At 48.1% G+C, this 22,045-nt stretch overlaps 1 protein-coding gene across 1 annotated transcript in view; it reads right to left on the bottom strand.

Moving 5' to 3' along the window:
- VCP (valosin containing protein) overlaps positions 1–21,315 on the bottom strand; it is a 31,556-nt gene extending 10,241 nt beyond the window's left edge. Inside the window, exons 1-7 of the mRNA XM_050943742.1 lie at positions 21,192–21,315; positions 12,703–12,814; positions 12,120–12,292; positions 8,845–8,987; positions 5,745–5,875; positions 2,688–2,819; positions 2,074–2,176 (exon numbers count right to left, since the gene is read on the bottom strand). Coding sequence (XP_050799699.1) covers positions 2,074–2,176; positions 2,688–2,819; positions 5,745–5,875; positions 8,845–8,987; positions 12,120–12,292; positions 12,703–12,814; positions 21,192–21,208 — 811 coding nt within the window. The 5' untranslated portion in view covers positions 21,209–21,315. The remainder of the gene's footprint in view (positions 1–2,073; positions 2,177–2,687; positions 2,820–5,744; positions 5,876–8,844; positions 8,988–12,119; positions 12,293–12,702; positions 12,815–21,191) is intronic.
- Between the last annotated feature and the right edge of the window lie 730 nt (positions 21,316–22,045).

Genomic DNA, 22,045 nt, shown 5'->3' with positions numbered 1-22,045 from the left:
GTTTGGGGAAGCAACAAACAACAGGACCTGTGACCAAGGTGCTCATTACTCAGAGCAAAAGAGTTCCATTTCTACCTGCAAAGGAGTGTGCATTTTTAAACAGGCCCGGAACTGTCAGGCCTGTGATTACTCACCGAAGCCACAGCAGCAGCAAAGCTGCTTTTTAACACCAGCCTAGAGAGTCTCCAAACCAGCTAACTACATTCGGAGTTAGAATAACTGAGCCACCTTTTACCTTCACTTCTACTTAGCCTATTTCTCTCGAGGATTCATCATATCACAGCAAATTGCTGGCGTCAGTTCTGACTTGAAAGAGATGCGACCAAATTACATGGTAAAGAATTTAGGGAAAGAGTCAAATACTACAGTTGCCTTTTGTTTGTGTGGTTTGCAGTGCACAGATGGAATTTCCTTCTGTAGGGTCCTAAAAATACAAGCCAGCTTTCCAGACTAGCTCCTCTGCAGACAGTCTGAAGAGACTTCAGCAGGGACAGACCTTTAGTAAGCACGTGAATTCCAGAAGGAAGAGAAGTACTCCTCCAAGGAGGGCAAGGAGGGGCTAAAATATCGCCTACAATCGGCAACAATGACAAATGTTACTGACTTGCTCTATTAAGGGTCTTTTCTATTGCACCCATCACTGTGGCAACGGAACCCCAGGACTGAATGTTCTTTACAGTATCTGAGGGGAACCGGACAGCCATGATAGAGCCAGTATTCACGTAGGCTTCCCCATGCAGCTCTGTGGATGCACCCAGATCCTGCCCTACAACAGTCTGGGGACTCTCATTCAAAGACTAGGCCATTACCTACTATGCAGGTTTCAGAGTAGCAGCGTGTTAGTCTGTATCCGCAAAAAGAACAGGAGTCCTTGTGGAACCTTAGAGACTAACACATTTATTTGAGCATAAGCTTTCATAGGCTAAAACCCACTTCATCAGATGCACGTAGTGGAAAATACAGTAGCTATCTATCTATCTATATGTATCTTCCTACTGTATTTTCCACTACGTGCATCCGATGAAGTGGGGCTGTAGCCCATGAAAGCTTATGCTCAAATAAATGTGTCAGTCTCTAAGGTGCCACAAGTACTCCTGTTCTTTTTACCTACTATGCAGTTATTCTGGGATGCAATGGGCGCTCAAGCCTCTAGAGGATGAGCTAGTGCATTTACGCACAATCTCCTCCAGCCCCTGCAGCCTGGGGTCACTCTACAGATACCGAGCTTGCCAACTCCAGACACTGGTCACTCTTACACTGCACCGTCCATTTGGCTCTTTTCACCCTCCCAGGACAGAGTTTGATGCAATCTGACCAAAATTGAAAGAAAAAGCAGTTCCTAAGCACGTATCCTCAGTCCCTGAAACACTAAGTATGATGTGCGGCACAAGGTTCAGCAAACAGAAAAACACTATAGTAACCTGGCCATTGCTGGCTATATCATATATTCCCCAGGTCACTCTGACCCAGCCCTCTGGTGATCCCATGAAAGGCTTAATAAGGAGTTTTGACCCTTTTGTTAGATTGTAAGACTCACATTACAGCCCTTGGGAAAGTTCCTTCCAGCTGATATGAAGTGAAGCAAGAACAGCTCTCCTCCTTCACTTGTAGGGAGCTTCCCATACTAGGAATGACCACAGAGGGCTCCACTCCAGGCCAGCCAGGTAGCATTACCCCTTCACGAATGAAACATGCTGGCAGAGGCTGACGCTCTATGCTGATGTATTTTCTAGCCAGATGTGTCAACCCGCAACCTCCACACTCCCTACCAGCACCTCAGCAGATGAAAGAATCTATGGCCTAGATCTGAACACACCTTTACAACTCTTCTTGTCCATGAGGAGACTGTAGTTTACTCCACACTGACACTAGAGGGGTTTTCACAAGGATGGGCTCCAAATGGCCCAGAGGAATGCTTGAAACAGGTCAGGAAAGACTTAAACACAAGGTGGCTCTGCTCAGCTGAGGGTACTTTACAAACAGCATTGATGCCTTCTGTCCCCCCGAGCTGGATGCACATTTCAAATGAGTGCTTAACGTAGATTTGAGGCACAAGGAATTCACGCAACTTACCATTGATCAGGAAGAAGAAAGCTCCAGTTTCGTTAGCCACTGCACGTGCAATCAGGGTCTTACCGGTACCAGGAGGGCCGTACAGCAGGATTCCACGTGGAGGCTGAGGACAAGGAGCAGGGCCCTTCTTAGTAAGTTCATTTTAAATGTCTATGGAGATTCCTAATGAACCTAAGAGAATCTGAAGAGTGCACTCACTCCAAAGCTCTGATGCAAGTTCAGGCAGCAACAATCAGTCCTATCAACACTGCTAACGTCCTTCTGCAGTACACAGAGACTAGAACTATCCAACAGGTGGCAGGGCTGTTCCAAAGCCAGGCCCTGCTCTTCACATCACTGTCTCTCCAGGCACAAGCAATGCGCAATAGACCATGGCTTCCAGCTTTTCACTCAGCACCCACCAGCGGTGGCCTGAAAACCTAAGGTAGCTTCCTAGGCCAGCAATGGGACTCAGAAGGTCAGCAAGAAAGGTCACAGGTTACTTCCCCCCAAGCACCAAGCACACTCCCAGCGTCTTGCTGGAGCAAGGAGGAAGATTCCAGCAGAGCTTCAAACACCAGGCTAGGCTGATCATTCATTTGGCACTTGCAGAGCTGACGCAGGCCAACCCTTACCTTCACACCTATGGCCTTGAAAAGCGCAGGGTGTCTGAGCGGAAGCTCCACCATCTCCTTGATCTGGGCCAGCTGCTTCCGGCAGCCTCCAATGTCATCATAGCCCACTTCATTCAGGGACTCTTCCTCATCCTGCCAGCAGGGAAAGTCATTAGTGCACAAGGGAAACAAGAGACTTAGTTCAACACTCTCCTCAGCCAAGCAGGACCTGGGAGACCTCAGGCACTGGAGAAAGCAATGGGGATCACCACAGGACTTGTAAGTTTCTTTTCCTCCAACTGGATTACGGAAGGGCACAGGTCACTGGCCGTAGCACAAAACGGGGAACCAGTTCTAATGGATTTGCCTGTGGCCTTGGGCCGGTCACAGTGTCTTAGCGGTAATCTCCTCACATGTAAAATGGCGAGATGCTGAGGGGGGCAATGTTTGTAACTCGCTCTAGAGAACGAAAGGGTATGTCACTGCGAAGTAGTGTTTATCTTCAGCTATAATCATGGCGTGACCACAAGCCTGGCTTCTTGAGTAAGCTACCGAACTTCAGTGGTGACCACTGACCAACAGCCTGTGATGTGGCTACACTGAACCAGCTGAGGAGCTCCAGCAAATTTAAAAGTGAAATTTGAATGTTTTTAAAATACCTCCCAAGCTGTTAGGGGAGCAGGGATGCTGCCAGGGTCTCTCGTCCCTTTCAACGTCCTTCCCAGAATTAGATCCATATGCCAGTACTTTGCCTCCTACCACATACAATCCATTTCAGGCTTGTGAGGGAGTTGGTCGGCACCAAGCAACAGACTATGATCTAGCCCCAAAGACTCTTCTAGCTCTTATACCACGTCCATCACTGTGGTACCCAAATGCCTTGGTATCACTGCACCTGATGTGTCACTACACAAAGAGCTTATCACCAACCAGCAAACCTGGACTATTCCAGTAAGTTCCTACATGACAGCAAGGACCATGGGAGCGTTTCCCCTCGTGGCAGAGTTCAGAGCTAAGCGGCTCTGGCACAAGCTAAAGGCCTGGCTGAAGATCCACAGTTTATTGGTTGAGTGAAGTGACACCCAACACTCAGCTCAACGGCCCTTCTCTGTCTGACACTTGAAGAAGGTGTCCAATTTCAGGACCATTCCAGTCACCAGAGGGAAGAACCTTACTGTTTGTGGTGGCAGTCAGAAAAGCAGCATCAAATGGGTACGGTCAAGGGGAAGCGGATAAAACAAAGCACAGCGGCTTAGACAAGTGAATCAAATGTAGGTTTAGAGGCCGTTTCTTGTAAAAACACTCTAAGCTCAGGGGTGAAGGCTGTGTTCTTGCCCCTCCCACCATCTGCCAGCTGGGTCTGCATAAGCAACGATGCATGTAACCCTCTGGTATTGCTAAGGTGGAGGTGGAATTAGCCAGGGAAGCCCAACGTCAGGGAGCAGCTATAGTTTAAGGAATTAGGCAGATCCATTTCAGTCAAGGCACTCAAAGCACCTTGGCTAACAGGCAGTTACACCGCATGGGAGGCTCTTCTTTTAGGACTGACTCACGCACAGTGTGGTAGGTAAAGACACCGAACTCTGCAGAAAGTTCCAAGCCAGCTCTAGCTAATACTCTCAGTGGAACACTCAAACCCCCCAGTGTTAGTGGCTTGCAGGACTTCAGGTCTCGTGGCTGTTCAGAGACCTGGACTCAGCGGTGGCTATTGACAGGAATGCGAATGGTTTTCAGCAGAGAGCTAGCTGAGTGGCTGCAGACACTAGCCGCTGTAGGGGCTCACAGGCTAGATTCTCCTACATGAGACTTCAAAGGCACCTGCGCCTAAGGAAAGGTAGGGCCCATATGCCTAGTACCTTCAGTGCTTCCTACCCTACATGCAGAATGGCCAAGACTTTCAAGAGGAACTAGTGCTTTGAAGAGTCTCCAGTTTTGCATGCCCAACCCGAGACACCGTATAGTGAGGCCTGATTTACAGGAAGTGCCCTCCAAAAATCAGCCCTCTCTAGGTATCCCAGACTCGGCACAAAAAAAATCACGAGACACTTCTGGAAGTCTTTTCTAATGTCCACATTCACTCCTTTCCCTGACAGGAAAAGAGCTGAGTTTGGTCAGCCACATCATATACATGATCTGCTACAGACCACAGGAACTGCAGAAACAGAACACAAGGTGGGTGAGGTAACCTCTTTGATTGGACCAGCTTCTGTTGGTAAACGAGACAAGCTTTCGAGCTACACAGAGATCTTCATCAGGTCTGGGAAAGGCACTCAAGCTTGGTCTACACTAGGAAGTTAAGTCGAAATAATCCACACCTGTGAGTGACGCAATTAAACCAACCTAACCCCTGGTGTAGACAGTGCTAGGTACAGGACAATTCTCTCACCAACCAGCTACTGCCTCTCAGGGGGATGGATTACCTACGCTGCCATGAGAACCCCTCCCGCTGCCATAGGTGGTGTCTGCACTGAAGCGTGCAGCATTTTAAGTGTAGACAAGCCCAAGGAGCATCACAGCTAAATAAAGGTGGAACAAATCGTTTAGCATAAGTAATTAACGTATGTTACAAGAGACCATTCAAGGGAAGTGATCTGTTAACACCTCTGCAGTCACAGGACAAAACAGAGGGTTACAGACAGGGGCAGCAAGCGACAGGGGGCGCTCTGCCGGTCACCACGAGGACGGCAGGCAGGTTGCATTCGGCGGCTTGCCAGCGGAGGGTCCACTGGTCCCGTGGGCTTTGGCTGACCTCCTGCAGGCATGCCGCCGAATCGGCAGGGCCGGGGACCTCCCGCAGGCAAGCCGTCAAAGACAGCCTGCCTGCCGTGCTTGGGGCAGCAAAACACCTTACGCCATAAATCCAGTGTCTATTACATCCATGATTTTTAGTGTCTAGTAAAGTGATGATTGTAAGCTTCCAGAACACAGACCACTGTCTGACAGCTGCAAAGGGAAGTGTGAAATCTGCACAGCAAGTCTAAAAGACGGAGACAGACAAACACAGAGACCCCCCAGAAATAGATTCTCTTCTGCAAAAAGGATACGGTGGGAGAAACCAGGTGCTGGGGCTCAGCTTACCTCTCGTTTGATGGGCTCCCCTTCACAATGGATCACGGTATCTGGAGCCACTATACAGTAAGGGCTTGGGTCTGTCTCCACCACTTTGAACTCCACAGCACGCATCCCTCCACGCACAAGGAAGATGTCACCTGGAAGAACCGTCACATTTCAGTGAACTGCAGTTACCAGAGCACGTACAGTGTCAGAGTCCTCATGCTTCCAAAGAGGTTTAAGGGGGCAGACTGCATGTACTTGGTAATAAAAAGAGGTGCCAGTAGCTGCCATTTACCAGTGCGGTCTGTGTTAATGCCAAACGCAGCATGCACTGTGAGTGTCAGCGTACCAAACTGCCCCTCCGGTGGTGAATGCTTCCAAACCTCTGATCAGGAACAAGGGCAACTGCTGTGAGGAGAGAGGAGTTCTCCACTCAGAAGTCAGTGAAATAACCTGCACAGGTAAGATCTGGGCTATGGAGCAGCCAATGCCTTCCTGGAGGAGGCTTCACCACCACCACACAAGACAGGGTGCAAAGGGCATCATGCTTGCTCTCAAAGTGAGTGACTGCAGACCTTCAATACAGGCTGCCTGGCCTCCCCACAGTATAGCACCCCCCTCCTCTTAGATCTGCAGTTCCTGTGCCACTGCAGATCTGAGAGGAAGAGGGTGCAATACTGGGAATCAGACCCAGAAAAAAAGTCAGCTAAACTAACTGGCAAGTAGTGGGATGAGAGAAAGCCCAACTCCAAAACTACAATGCAGTGGCCAGAAGAAACCAATTCAATGTGCCTCATCCTCAGTGCACATTAGGAAAGGAAGGTCACTCCAACCAAGGCTCCCTCTAATTTTTTCCCCTGCACGCAAAACAAGTGACTACCAGAGTTCAAGTTTCAAACCTGGAAGTGCAACCTACCCACTCATCTCCTCCTATCTCTCCTCTCACTTACCTTCCTCTCTGCAGCTTCACGCCGGGGGAGTTTGAGAGAAAGTATGGTACCTAGATGGCCTTCCCCTCCCACCACCAAGCTATCAGCACTGGCCGGGGAGCAGGGACTCTTAGCCAGGAGCATCAGAAGCAGGCAGGGGAAGTGGGAAGCTCTGGATTCCAGAGCAGGACAATTCCCCATACAAAAGGCACTTAGCTCTGTGCAGTGCCTACCACGGGGATGAAAACCTGACTGGCCAGATACCTTAGTTTGACATATTCCCTTCTCTGATCCCTTGGCTTGATTAGAAGATGAGAAGAGATCGCTGGGATCATCTAGTCCAGCGGTTCTCAAACTTCATTGCACTACGACCCCCTGCTGACAATAAAAATTGCTACATGACCCCAGGAGCCAGGACTGAAGCCTGAGCCTGCCCAACCCTGGCGCCCTGGGCAGCGGAGGGGAAAAGCCCAAGCCCCAGCCCCACCCCCACCACCCTGGGTGGGGGGAGGGGGGCAAAGCTCAAGGGCTTCAGACCCAGGTGTTGGGGCCTGTAACTTGAGCCCTGCCACCCAGGGCTGAAGACCTCGGCCTTGGGCAGTTGGGCTCGGGCTTCAGCCCTAGATGCAGGGGGGTGAGGGGGGAAAGGAAGAGGGTGTGGCTGGGTTTTGGCTTTGGCCCTGGGCCACAGGAAGTCTAATGCCAGCCCTGGCGACCCCATTTGGGGTCCTGACCCCCAGCTTGAGAACCGCTGATCTAGTCTGACCTCCTTTATAACATCAGCCCTAGGACTTCCCTGAATTAATTCATGTTTGGGCTAAAGCAGAGCTTTTAGAAAAACATCCAATCTGGATTTAAAAATTGCTAGTGGTGGAGAATCCACCACACCCCTTGGGCAGTTGTTCCAATGGTTAATTACCCTCACTGTTAAACATGTGCCTTATTTCTAGTCTGAATCTGTCTGGCTTCAACCTCCAGCCATTGGCTCTTGTTCTGCCTTTGTCTGCTAGACTGAAGAGTCATCGATTATCAAGTCTCTGCTCCCCATGAAGGGACTTCCCTGTTTATCCATCCCAGGATCACATTAACCTTTTTGACCAGTGTTGCATTAGGAGCTGATGTTCAGCTGATTATCCACCAGAAACTCCAATTCTTTTGCACAACTACTGCTTTCCAGGATAGAGGCCCCCATCCTGCAAGTCTGGCCTGTGTTCTCTGTTCTTCAACATACACCTTTAGATTTGGTCATACTGAAACGCTTACTGTTTGCTAATGCCCAGCTTCCCAAGAGATCCAGATCACTTCGTAGCACTGACCTGCCCTCTTCATTAGTTACTACTCTCCCAACCATGTGTCATCTGCAAACTTGATCACTGATCACTTTATGTTTTTTATCAGTGACCTGTGAGAAGTGTTAAATAGTGTGAGCCAAGAAACAGTTGCTGCGGGACCCACTACAAACACACCAATCAACGATTACGACCCCCTATTTACAATTTCATTTCCACCTGTGAGTTAACCAGTTTTTAATCCGTTTAGTGTGTACCACGTTGATTTTATATCATTCTAGTTTCTTAATCAATATGTTGTGAAGTACAAAATCAAAGAAGCCTAACAATATTGTGTCAAGACCATTACCTCACCCCAGCCTTTTAGGATCCTCTCTTGCATGTGCACCAAAAGCAGTTGCAGAGCCACACAAACCCTGTGGCTAGAAGATCATTATGCGGCTCTGAGCCAGCCAGCAGCTGGCAACTGACTTGCTCCTCAGTGGTGGAAGTGAGACCAGGCGTGGCAGGACTGGAGGTATGTCTACACTGCAAACCACCCACAGCTGGAACATGCCAGCTGACTCAGACACCCAGGGCTCGGTCAGCACAGCTGTTTCACTGCAGTATAGACTTTTGAGCTCAGGCTGCAGCCCACCTCACAGGATCCTTCAGCCTGACCTCAGAAGTTTACACTGCAATTAAACCACACCTTAGCCTGAGCCAGCTGGCATGGGCCAGCCGCGAGTGTCTAACTGCAGGGTAGACATAGTCAGTCACAAAAACACCAGCCAGACTCAAGCTACCCTAATGCCATGTACTGATCCAGGCAAGTTTCTGGAGCTCTTCTCCTTATGGTCAGTCTCCTTACAAAGTGTGTCACCATCTTTCATCTTTCCTCATGATTTTAGGGGCGGGTGTCATTACCTTTTCTGATTGGTCTATATGCTTCCAGGAAGTATGGTTTGAGGTAGACCTCAAACAGATTCCCGGTGATCCCTTCCACTGTGTCATCAATCGGTAACACATGTATGCGTTTGCCATACTTCACATCTGGGCAGGGCTGGATGCTGAAACACAAGCAGATTCCAGTAAGCTACAACTCATTTCTTTCTTATACACAGTGCCTGGAAAGGCAGACACAAAATACAGAGACTCCCAATGCCAGGATGAAAACCCCAGGGTGCATCCACCCTGCTCTAGGAGTATGTGAAGAGCTCCCCTGACACCCACACTAGGGCTTGTCCTTCACTCTGCTCATTTTCCTCTGTTCTTCTCCACCCTTCCCACGATGACTGCTGGAAAAGAGAGCTGCTTCCCAAGCCTGGTTCTTTCAGAGCCTCCTTCCCAAGCAGCAGAGTGAAGTGGACAAGTATCCGGCCACTGCCCCAGTTATTACCTAGTGCATTCTTGTAAAGCCTAAAGCCTTCGTCTGCAGCCAGATTAAAAGAGCAGCCGAGCAGCAGCCATTAGCTGAGAAGCAGGAAGTCACATTCTCCCATTCCACCTACATTACATTAAAACAATGTCATATCCGCTGTTAAGGAGGAGACCCCAACCTAATGGCTCCCACTATCTACGTTTGACAGCATCTGTCTGGCAAGAACTCACTTCTCGATGGTTGTGAAACCCTCATTTCTTTATTGTTTTGTCATTATGGTACCCAGTTCCCTATTGTTTACCTGTCTGGTTCTTTAATTGTTTCTGACTGCTGTATAATTAATTTTGCTGAGTATAAGTTAATTAGGGTAGTGGGATATAATTGGTCAGAGAATTATGTTAGATTGGTTAAGGTCTAGCTAAGCAGGACTCAAGTTTCACTATATAAACTGGGGTCCAAGAAGCAGACCGGCTGGGAAGAGAAGAAGGAGGAAAGACCTGGAAGAAGAACTCATCCCCAAGACTCAGCCTAAGATCAGAGCTGTTAAGAATCCTCTGCATGACCATGACGTGCAGCAACTAGGACCCAGATGAGACCAGCCTTGCCTGGCTGACAGGGAAAGTCTGCCTGCGTGATCAGGTTGGTGAGCATGGCATTGTGTGTGTAATGTGTATTCGGTGTGGTAACTGTTAATAAATAGAGGACTGGGATATTATTGTGTAAGGCTCTTTCACTGGTAAAAGGTCCTGCACGCCCACAGAAGCAGTATACACCCAGAGCCCTATGGACTGGGAAAGGGTGTGGGTGCTTACACTGACCAGGCTAGTTACACCTTGAGCCCTATGAATTGGCTACAGGTGGCCCTGAGCCCTACGACTTGGGTAAGGGCAGGTGCTTTTTGCCTGGAGCCCTACGGACTGGGAAAAGGTGGGGTGCCCTAATGTGTGCAGGTAACATTCTGGGCAACTGGAAGACTCAACGGCTACTTTTTATTTTAACAAGCAGCTGCTGCTGGCAAGGTTATAAATGGGGCAGAGAAAATCCCTCTCTTCCTGACTGCAACACAAGAAAAACTGAGCTTGTGCTACTAATAACTTTGGCGACAGCTTCTGAGCAGCCGTGAAACAGAAGATCTCACTAGAATCAGCAAGTGACAAGAGACTTGTCAATTTCACTTAGACAGCTTGCACCTACAGTGTGACCTACTGCTCACCTGAGTGTTTTCAAGCCTTGCTTTGCACAGCACCTTTTACACACCATGTTAGCAAATGCTGTACAGAGAAGGACTTAAGTTGAAGAGTAAAGGAAGAGACCAAGTGGCCCAGACGGAGGAGGAATTCAGAGACCAAGAATGAAGGTGTGATAAAGACATGAATCAAGATTTCACAGTAAGAAATGCAACAGGAAATTTACAGGCAAAGGAGATAAGCAAGGAAAAGTCTGAGGCCAAGGAGGATTCAGAGATTTCCAGCCTCTGGGACCAAGTTAAGACAAGTGATTGTGGATTTGGAATGAAATCTCAAGAGGCGGCACTGGACAGAGACCTAGGCAGAGATAAATGGACTAAAGGAGAGATGATTAGCTGCTGACAGACTGATGATTCGGAAAAGATTATTTGAAATTTTAGGAGGTAAGAGCTGAATGCTCTATGGGAGGAGTTACTGGGTTATCAGGAATAGTCACGTCATAAGTAATTGTTACAGCTATAAATATCAGCTATGTCCTCTACTCAACACCTGTACGAGCACATCTTTACTTTGAATCCAGTACCATAGCTACACAGCCTGACAGCTCAGATGTCACCTTTTCCCATGTGCTGTTCAAAGTGTGCCACTTTGGGGTACTCCATTAAAAAGTACCTTAGTCCTCCTCAAAGATACCAAAAAATATATTTTGCAGAGTCTGAAGAATCCACTAGATTTCACTCCTGAAAATCCCGTGCAAGCAACAGGAGCCTCATATGTCCACCCAACATTTGGGGAGTGCTGGATTAGGCACCAATTCTCCACAGCTTGTGCACACAAAAGGACATTGCTGTGATTTGGAGCCACTTACTGGTTTTCCCTGTTAGGTAAATCTAGTTCATCTCCCTCAAGTCAATGCAAGACTGTTCCCTATGATTCATGTTACAGTTCTAGATCACTCTACTCGGAGAAGTCTCAAGCAGCAGGACTCCCACAACACGTTTGCATGAGTTGCTAACCCCTCAGATTAAAATGGAGTTTTAATTTTCATTGCTTATGATATTTGATTGTTTCATGTTTCACACAGCTTTGACACTGAAAACAGATTAGTCACTTTTACTTTTGTTTCCAAACAGTATCAACTTCTGCTTCTCATGCAAAAGTTCATTGCCTAAGCTACAGATACTATGGGGAAACACACTCTCTCTTTTCACTGAGAGTACTATTACCATTTCTACTAATAATCAGACTGTGAAAAGACATAGGCTTAAACTATGCAACAGTCAAACTTAACATTTAGAGAGGAAAGAGATTGTGGGGTGGAATTTTCAAAGACAGCTAAGAGATTTAGAGATGGAACTTGTGCTCCTAAATCACCTGAGCTCTTTTGAAAACCCCTCTTATAGCCCACAGAACACAGTTCCCCTGTCTCGGTCTTAGGAATAGTCATATAGCTAGCAGCACACTTTAGACTCCAGCTACAGAACATTCTTTTCTAAGAGGCACTGCTTCTTAGAACTACCCTGAAAGGTAACTAAACACTTGCTACAATCCCAATCTCCATCACTGACTGAATTAATTTAGAACCAGCTAAACAAATCCAGGAAGATGCACCAAGTTAGCAAAGCACACCTCACCTGATCACATCACCAAGGCGCACTCTCAGGTTGTTACGAACAACCCTATTCATGCGAATCTTCTCATCTGAGCAGGTATCATCTGACAGGACAATGCAGACTGCTTCTCGCCTCTTCTTTCCTTTTAGCAGAACTGTGTCTCCTCTGAACAGCTGCAATTCATCCATTTTTGCCTGTGAACAGTGACAGAATTAGGCCATGCATTGGACAAGGCCAGAATGTAAGTGTTCGGAAGACAGCAACCAGACCCCGAAGTGCTACATCCTGGTAATGGTAGTGTGGAGTGAACCATGAAGAGACAGGGGATCCCACAATGCATATCCTGGCGCAAGGGCAAGGCCTCCTGCTTGAACACTAGCATCACTAGAGAACCACGATAATTGCTCAGAAGTCTTAGAGGCAAGAGACCTATCGAAAACCATTTTCACCCATTACAGCCCATCTGCTGTTTCCTCACGGCTTTCTGTACAATCTTTACATTCATGTAGCATGTTCAACAATGGTCTAATGCTGAGCTTCAGGGCAAAAGACACTGAAAGTTTGCAGATTAACTACACAGTTCTTAACTTGACTTGAGACACACCTGGGAGAGCGATACAACACTGTTGTCCTCATTGATGGCTTCATCGACAATTAACCGATTGGGCCTGTTCTTCTGCTTTAGAATTGCGGTAGATAAGTCGTCCGCTTTAGAACTGGAAAGAAACAAAACCGCTGAGTCTGGGTAATGCTGCTCCTCCTTTTCTGGGCAAACCCTGCTTTGGTCTCCATTGTCTACACACATTAAAAACTTCCGTGGCTACCTTCTCTTTTACACACTAAACCTGTCTGAAAGACAAAATACAATTATCTTCTTGAGTGCAACTGGTTCAGTTCTACATGGCGAGCAAAGTGAGAGAGCAGAATTATGTTCTGTAAGAAAGTGACTTTGGCTAAGTTGGTAGCCTTGAACTAAAATAGCTGTGAAGATATTTATGAAAAACAGGATCATCGAGATGTTTCTTCCTGGAATGTCTCTTGCCTAAAAACAAAGACACAGTAGCAAGACAATCACTAGCACTTATATGCAAATTGTGGGTTTAACAATCCCATAGAAATGGCTAGGAGGGTGGAATCTATCTGGTCACACAAATCCCAGACCACACACAAGGAGGTTTTTTTTTAATTGAAGTGGAGACATATTTACTATTGTAATAAACGGACATTGGAGGCCAGGGCACAGGCAGTTGTTAGCCAGAGCAAGGAGTTACAGGGCAATGTTACAAATCCCCAGTTCAAATGAGTTTAGCCTACTGAGGTCCGTCAGGTAAAACTTACAAACCTAATCACGTTTATCAACAGTTTTAAGCAGGGGTGGGCAAACTACAGCCGTGGGCTGGATCCAGCCCCCAGCCGTTTTAAGCCAGCCCCCTGAGTTCCCAAAGGGGAGCAAGGTCTGGGCTTGCCATGCTCCAGTGAGGGAGCAGGGTCAGGTGCGCTCCACTCAGCTCCTGGAAGCAGCGGCATGGCCCCACTCTGGCTCCTACGTGTAGGGGCAGCAAGTGGGCTCCGCTCTGCATGCTGCCCGCACAGCTCCCATTAGCTTGGAACTGCAGCCAATGGGAGCTACAGGGGCGGTGCCTGCAGACAGGGAGCTTGCAGAGCTGCCTGGCTGCACCTCCGCCAGAGAAGGGACATGCCGCTTCTTCTAGGAGCCACTTGAGGTAAGCACAGCCTGGAGCCTGCCCCCTGAGCCACGCCCCAACCACCTGCCCCAGCCCTGATCCCCCTCCCGCCCTCCAAATCCCTCAATCCCAGCCTGGAGCATCCTCCTTCACCCCAAACCCCTCATCCCCAGCCCCACTCCAGAGCCCGCACCCCCAGCTAGAGCCTGTACCCCAACCCCCTGCCACCCTCCAAACTGCTCAGTCCTAGCCCAGAGCACCCTCCTACACCCCAAACTCCTCATTCCCAGCCCCAACCCAGAGCCCACACCCCCCTCCCACACCCTGAACTCTTCATTTCTGGCCCCACCCACCAAACCAGAACCCGCACCCCAACTTTGTGAGCATTTATGGCCTGCCATACAATTTCTATTCTGAGATGTGGCCCTTGGGCTAAAAACTTTGCCCACCCCTAGTTTTAAATGTCCATGAAGAAAAGAGTTTTGTTTGGATGAATGCTGCAGGGAAATGTTTACAAACACCAAACACTGCAGCTTTATGCTAGTACCCACCAAGAAATGAAACTGACAGTTTATTTTCATTGCCCAAACTGAGTAAATTGAAGAGCAAAAAAATGCTGAAGAGATACATTTTTGAAGTGATGTGTTTCAACATCTAACATACCAACCAAAAAGTTTTAGGTTGTTTTTAAAGTATGATTTTGAACCAAGTGATCATTTAAGAGCTTGCAGAAGTTGCGAGCAGAGCAGCTGGGTGCAGAGTTCTTCATTAACATTCCTGGGGAACGTTGCCTACAGCTGATCAGTTGCTTTATTTTGCATGTTCACTGGATCTTTAAGAAAAATGTTACCACTTGTCTGCATGTCACTGTAAGTACATGCAATGTGATTTCAGTGTAGTGAGTGGACAACTATGCAGCACGGGCCCCTTCCCCGCCACTTCAGAGAAGAGATCACAGGAATAACAGGAGGGCAGCTGCCTTATCTGGGAACTGTTTAGAAATCCAGCTTGAGCACAAGTATGCTGTGACAAGCAATTTACAGTTAAGAGACAAATTCAGAATAACCAGAGAGGCAGTACTGCCCAAAAGGAAAACACCAACTCTCGAGTCATCTTGCCATAGACTTGTGTGGCCCTGGGTAAGTCACTTTCACCTCTGTATCTGTAGAACAGGGCTCTCTTCCTATCCTGAGGAAAGGGATTAGTGACTGTCCACGTAGAGAGCTATGTGCAATCACCCAGGCAGGCAGTCTTTAAACCCCTACGCAGCAGAAGGGCTGTGGGAGGAACTGATGCCCAACCAAACAGTCTTGGAAGAGTTCAAAAGGACTCAAGTTTCCCATGAGGAAGTAACGGAGCAATATAAGAAACTCAAAACCTGTAAGTTATCAGGCAAGCTAGGATCCTCTGGATGAAACAGCAGGTATGTACAAGGAGATGCAAGGTCCTTACAAACAGCACCGCTCTTGTAGATTGGAAAGTCATTAACAGAGGGCTTGGCTGCACTCGAAAAGCCAAAGCGCTGCCGCTGGAGCGCTCCCACGGCAGCGCTTTGAACTGAGTGTGGTCGCAGCGCCAGCGCTCGGAGAGAGCGCTCCCAGTGCTGCAGGTACTCCACCTCCCCAAGGCACTGTTTACACTGGTGCTTTGCAGCACTGTAACTTGCTGTGCTCAGGGGGGTGTTTTTTCACACCCCTGAGCGAGAAAGTTGCAGCGCTGTAAAGCGCCTCTGTAGCCAAGGCCTTAGTGGCCCAGCTTTAAAGCTAGAGCCAAGGGAAACCCCCGGATGTCAGAAACCAGACGATCTTGGCCTTGATATTGTGGGAACTGATGGCAAGTCTAAGAAGTGACTAGGACAATGTTTTGAAAAGTCACGTACAACCTCAGAGAGTGAAGGCAGCACAGATTCTACAAAGCAATAATCATTCCTCCCAAACTCATTACACATTTCAAATGGAAATCACACCTACTGGACAAAATCCATCTTCTGATAAGGTTCCTCATACATGACTGAAGAAGTTGAATGAACAGGAAATGGCACTGTGAATTGCTGCCTCTGAGAGGGGAGAGGTTAGCAGTGTGAGCCTTGGGGGCTGGTAGTAGGTCAGGTGTTGCACATTTATTAGTGAAATGGAGGAGGAAATGGACAGTGAGTTGAAAATATAAGCAAGTTGTTCTTAAGGACCTCGTCAAATTCCCCTTTCCAGGCTAAGTTTCTCTGAAGCCCATGTACTTTGGTACACAGGGCCAGAGAGGAACCTACAGTACTGATTAGCATACTTGTGACAAGAGCCAGCTATGCTTGGGTCTGAGGGCCCATCCACGTTAGGAAATTGACTTGCTGCTGACAAATACTGCTAACACAGATGGGCAAAGTTATATGCATATGTGATGGAAAATGTGATTGAGACTCACGTTTCTGCAATGAGTCTGATAGGCGTTTTGTCCCCACTACGCTAGTAGTTAAACTGGTTTTAGCACTGATTCAGATAGACCTGCTGCTGACAGACACCGAGGGAGAGGTCAGTTTCACAACAGATTGAGCTAGAATGTCCATACTGCAAGTTAGCACTTTCCCCAGGTATTTATAAAAATAAGGAACACAATTTTTCCTTAAAGCTGCCTAGTGATGGCAACTATCTTGCTGAGGTGCCATTTGGAACAGTATGACTGGAACCCATTACCAGATAGTCAGTTCCCATCAGGGTGGACGCAAATAAATGATTTTTCTAAAAAAATTAAAAAAAATTTTTTTTTGATAAAATACTTTTTGAGGAAAAAACTTATCTAAAGACAGTTTTAGATAAGATACATTATAGCTCAAAGACATCTCATCATGGAATAGGGATTATAAATTCTAATTCTATAGTATGAGACAATATATTCATGTCATGTTTAAGAAAAGTTTTGTAAATGAGTTCCAATAGTTCATGGATTAGGGACCCAACCTTATGGGGTTCCAGGGGCTTCTGTACTGATTATTTAGGTTAATCTTTCTATCTACCCAATGGGACTCAGTGCTCAGTCTAGAAGATACCAGCAGAGATGCTCAGTTTTGCAGTTCTCAAACTGTGGATTTGTGTCTCCAGAGATAACATGCTTGTTAACAGCAAAAATGTTTTAAAATACAGAGAGGCGAGAAATAACAGACCTCAACTCTCTTGTCCCTCTGCAAATTTGTGTACACAGAGTCAATCCCTCACCTCTCTCTAAAAGTGCAAAGTTTCAAAAAGTTCAATGACCAGAAGATTGTTGGGGGCAGAATAGATCTGGACAAGCAGAAGTAGAAGATAGCCGTGAGAAGGGAGGAACAGGCAGTAGAAACAAAAGTGAAACTGAGCAGCATATTCCAGAAGTCTGGAGCTTTATCTCAGTGTAGCCTTCATTGATTTGAGATCTATCATACCATCCTCTCACCAGAAGGTAAAAGCTATAATGGCAGCAGGATGTAAGAGACACCCAGTTTGGGAATAAGAAGCACTCAAGAACTATATGTTTGCTGATGATGTTTTAAAGAAAGTCAAACCAGTGAACTGGTAGAAGTCACTTAAGCACTTGGATTCAGAGACTGTTGTTGAAGTGATAATCTCACTTTTAACAGCAAAAACAATGAAGAGTCATTGTGGCACCTTAGGGCAGGAGTTATCAAACCTAGGGTGGGGACCCCTCAGGGGGTCACGAGGTTATTACATAGGGGGTCGGAAGCTGTCAACCGCCACCCCAAATACGGCTTTTCCTCCAGCATTTATAATAGTGTTATAAATTAAAAATATATAAAAATGTTTTTAAGGGGGGGGTCGCACTCAGAGGCTTGCTATGTGAAAGGGGTCACCAGTACAAAAGTTTGAGAACCACTGCATTAGGGCATGTCTACACTTACCCCTAGAGTGATCAGTCCAATCGGGGTCAATTTATTGTGTCTAGTGAAGATGCGATAAATCGACTGCTGAGTGCTCTCCTGTCGACTCCAGTACTCCACCAGAGCGAGAAGCATAGGCGGAGTCAACGGCAGAGTGACCTACCATAGTGAAGACACCGCAGTAGGTAGATCTAAGTACATCGACTTCAGCTATGTTATTCACGTAGCTGAAGTTGCGTAACTTAGACTGATTCCCCCCAGCGTAGACCAGGCCTTAGAGACTAACACATTTATTTGGGCATGAGCTTTCGTGGGCTAAAACCCACTTCATCAGATGCATGGAGTGAAAAATACAGTAAGCAGTACTGTATTTTTCACTCCATGCATCTAATGAAGTGAGTTTTAGCCCATGAAAGCTTATGCCCAAATAAACGTGTTAGTCTCTAAGGTGCCACAAGGACTCCTGTTCTTTTTGCAGACACAGACTAACACAGCTACCACTCTGAAACCTTTTAATAGCAGTAGCTTCTGCTGGTGTAGAAAGAAGATTTTCTTCCTTTGGATTAATTCATTGCAAACTGAAAAATCATTTGGGATCTGAGAAGTAGGAAAGCTTGTTTTTCTTTTCCAGATTATGAACAAACAGGAAAATAAAGGTGAGGATGACTGAGTCAGCTGCGGAAGTCAGTATTTTAAGTTTCTCATGTTGACCTGGCTGACACAGTAAATTTAATTTGTTTGGTTTTTTTAAATATTTCTTTTAACTATTTTAGTAAAAAACAATTTTAATAAAAACAAACCTGATTTTTAAAAACTTGAATGTTTAACAAAATTCAGAAATTCATATGCTTGTTTTGTTAAAATATTATGTTTGCTATTGTAGAAAAAAATCCAGAATACTGAACGTTGTTGTTCTAGTTAAATAAAACAATTTAAATGTCTGGTGATGTTCTCCTCCTAGTACAACATGGCAAGAAATCCTCCAAATATGAATGATTAACCCGTTGAACTGGAGATAGTTCACCTCCCAATGACTTCATAAATATCCGCTTCAATTACCTTTGATAAATGAAATAATCAAACAATCATTCGTCTTCTGATATAGCTGTAAAACTAATCAAAAAAGTTTTCAAAATAAATCATTTAAAAATTGTATAGCGTGTACCTTCTAAAAATGAAACCTACATCTATCTCTGAGTTGTGAAGAATACGTATTAAGGTTATATCAATCACCAAAAATGCACTTTTACGTAGAAATCCATGATTAAATTGAGTCTTCCTGACTAGTGATTTAAATCAAATCCACCCTGGTTCCCATTTACTAATATTGGTTAAAAAATATATATATTTAAGAGATAAAAACCTTTAAAAAGTCACGCTGAACTAGTTTACTCAGTTACTGGACTTCCATGTGGTGTGATCAGAGGAGTTACCTCAGCAAGATAGTTGCCACCAGCAGGAGCCCAGAAATTGCAATTAAAATAATATTTAATTCAGTTAAAGAATTATTTATCTTGTAATCGCAGGGTCGAAAGAGTTTTCTTAAGTGGCACAGGGACAGGTTTCTTTTAAAAAGAGACAGTCAACGTGACTCAGTGTCAGAATGTGTATCTTAGATCACCAGTTCCAGCATGAACTCTGCCATGGGCACCAAACCCATGGCAGATCCTTGCTGCAGCTGACCCATCAGGACCAAGCAATCTGGTGTCATGCCAGAGCTGTTGATCCACAGCGGGTCTGGACTTTGGGACCTGAAAAAGAACAAAGAGTTAAGATATGGATTCCTAAGACACTGAATGCCCCTCTGACCCTGGCTAATGGGTTGTTCCAAATATTCTTTAGTTTGGAAGATCATCTTTAAATTCTGTGGCAGCTCACCTCAGCGGCTGTGTAGCTATCACCCAACTTATGTTTGAAAGGTGGAAGACCTCCATTCTCAGCGTGTGATCACAGGTAACAATACGAAGCAACACACCGCACAAGGAAATAACAGGATTCCTCTCAGTTGCCATATGACAACCACGTCTCCAAAGAACATGTCCAGGCCTTCTCACACCGAGCCCCTCGGCAGCTCCCATTTCCACCTATCTGGTCACTCTGAATTTGTTTTTAGGACAATCAGTCCTGATTTTTTAGACTGTGGTATTTTTGTTGGAGGTGCTGATGGCCATCAACTTCCCAAGAATCTGCCATTTCCTTCTATGCCCTAACAGAGTTTAAAAGAGGGGTTCTCAAACTGGGGGGGGTCAGGGCCCCTCAGGGGGTTGCAAGGTTATTACATGAGCTGTCAGCATCCACCCCAAACCCCGCTTTGCAGCCAGCATTTATAATGGTGTCAAATATAATTCAAAGTTTTTTTTAATTTATAAGGAGTGGTCGCACTCAGAGGCTTGCTATGTGAAAGGGGTCACCAGCACAAACGTTTGAGAATCACTGATCTAAAACATCAAAACCTTCCCACAACTGCTGTCCTGTGGATTTCCAAGGGGTATACCAATGGTTCTCAAGCAGGGGTACGTGTATGGCTGGGGGGACGCAGAGGTCTTCCAGAGAGTATATCAACTCATCTAGATATTTGTGTAGTTTTGCAACAAGCTATATTAAAAAGCACTAGCGAAATCAGTACAAACGAAAATTCCATACAGACAATGACTTGTTTACACTGCTCTGTATGCTTGACACTGAAATATTAATGTTCCAATTGATGTTATAATCATATGGTAAAAGAAGAAAGTCAGCAGTTTTCCGCTAACAGTGTGCGGTGACACGTCTGTATTGGTATGTGCGGGTTTGTAAGCCAGTAGGTTTTGCCTGAGGTGGAACTTGGGGGCAGGCAAGACAGCTCAGACTCCCGACAGGGCCCAGCAGCCTGGAAAGGGTGGGAGCCGCTGGGCTACACGATGGCAGAGTCCAGGTGTCCTCGGGACTCTGCGCCAGGGCGTGGAACCCCCCCGCCCCCCACACGGAAAGAGGCAGACGGAGACTAGAGCAGCGCAAAGACGCTCCCCGGCAGGCCGGGGCGGGCCCCAGGCGCTGGAGGGCTCCACACTCGGGCTGATGTCTAGCCCCGAAGCGGGGCCGGGCCGGGCCGGGGCTCCCCACCATCTTGTAACCACATGACTCGGCGTTTCTGGAGCAGCAGGAAGTGCCCCGAGCGGCAGGGGAGCCGGACTCGGGCGTGCGCCGGGGGCACCGGGCCGCTCCAGCGGGGCCCCCCGCTCCGCTCCGCTCCGCTCCGCGCCGCCCGGCCGGGGGGCGAGACACGCGCCCAAAAGCGCGGGGGGGAGGGGCCCAGCCGCTGGCTCGCGGGGGCCCGGCCGGGCGGGCGAGGGGGGGCGGGGCGGGGCGGCCTAGGCCCAGGTCCCACAGCCGGGCCCGGCTCCGCCCCCTCGGGGCCTGCATGACACAGCAGGCTCGGGCCCGGCCGCCTCCGGGCGCGGGGCCCGGCGCGGGGCGGGCTCGGTTCCGGGCAGGCCCAGGCGCTTCGCCCACCCGTGTCCGGCCGCTCGGGGCAGCCCGGCCCCTCCCGGCGGGCGGCCCCGCACTTACTCGGATCCCGAAGCCATGGCGGGCGGGGGGCGGCGGCGGGTCTCGCGGGCTCGGCTCGGGCTGGCGGCGGCTCCGGCGCTTCGCTCTGACTGAACCCTCAGAGCCGACTCATCGGAAGCGGAGCTCCGCCCGCCGCCGGCTACTCTGCCTAGCAACAGGCCGCGCCCCCCAATCAGAAATTTAGGCTGGCAGCAGAGCAGCCAGTGGAAAAAAATCATACTGCTCTGGCCAATCAGAAAGCTCCAACCGCCACTTCTTCCGCCAATCACAGTGCCCTAGGAAGAGTGGTGACTCTACCCGGCAACACGGAGCGTACGGCCAATCACAAAAATGCACCAATGGAAAAATGGGGCAGGCAGGGTCCGCCCTCCTTGCTATCCTGCCTAGCAACGTCGCCACCAGTAGCTAAGACCCAGTAAAATATGGACAGATTCAGCCAATCAGAAAGGGAAGAGAGGTGATTGACAGGCCAATATTAACCCCTCTGGGAGGTCGGGCTGCGGATGGTTCTCTGCTCCTTGGGCCATGGGCGGGCGGAGACCGAGTCCCTGGGCTCAGAAAGAGCCTGGCAGGCCGGGCTGAGAGCAGCGGGTCTCAGCAGTGACCCCCCCGCCCCCCCCCCGATGGCAGCATCGCTGCGCTGAGAGCAGCGGGTCTCAGCAGTGACCCCCCCGCCCCCCCCCGATGGCAGCATCGCTGCGCTGAGAGCAGCGGGTCTCAGCAGTGACCCCCCCGCCCCCCCGGGATGGCAGCATCGCTGCGCTGAGAGCAGCGGGTCTCAGCAGTGACCCCGCCCCCTCCCCTGGGATGGCAGCATCGCTGCGCTGAGAGCAGCGGGTCTCAGCAGTGACCCC

Source organism: Gopherus flavomarginatus, chromosome 3, assembly GCF_025201925.1.
Source record: "Gopherus flavomarginatus isolate rGopFla2 chromosome 3, rGopFla2.mat.asm, whole genome shotgun sequence".
Taxonomy (NCBI): Eukaryota; Metazoa; Chordata; order Testudines; family Testudinidae; genus Gopherus; species Gopherus flavomarginatus.
Note: the sequence above shows the minus strand (reverse complement) of the source record. Positions and strands in the feature narration are given on the sequence as shown.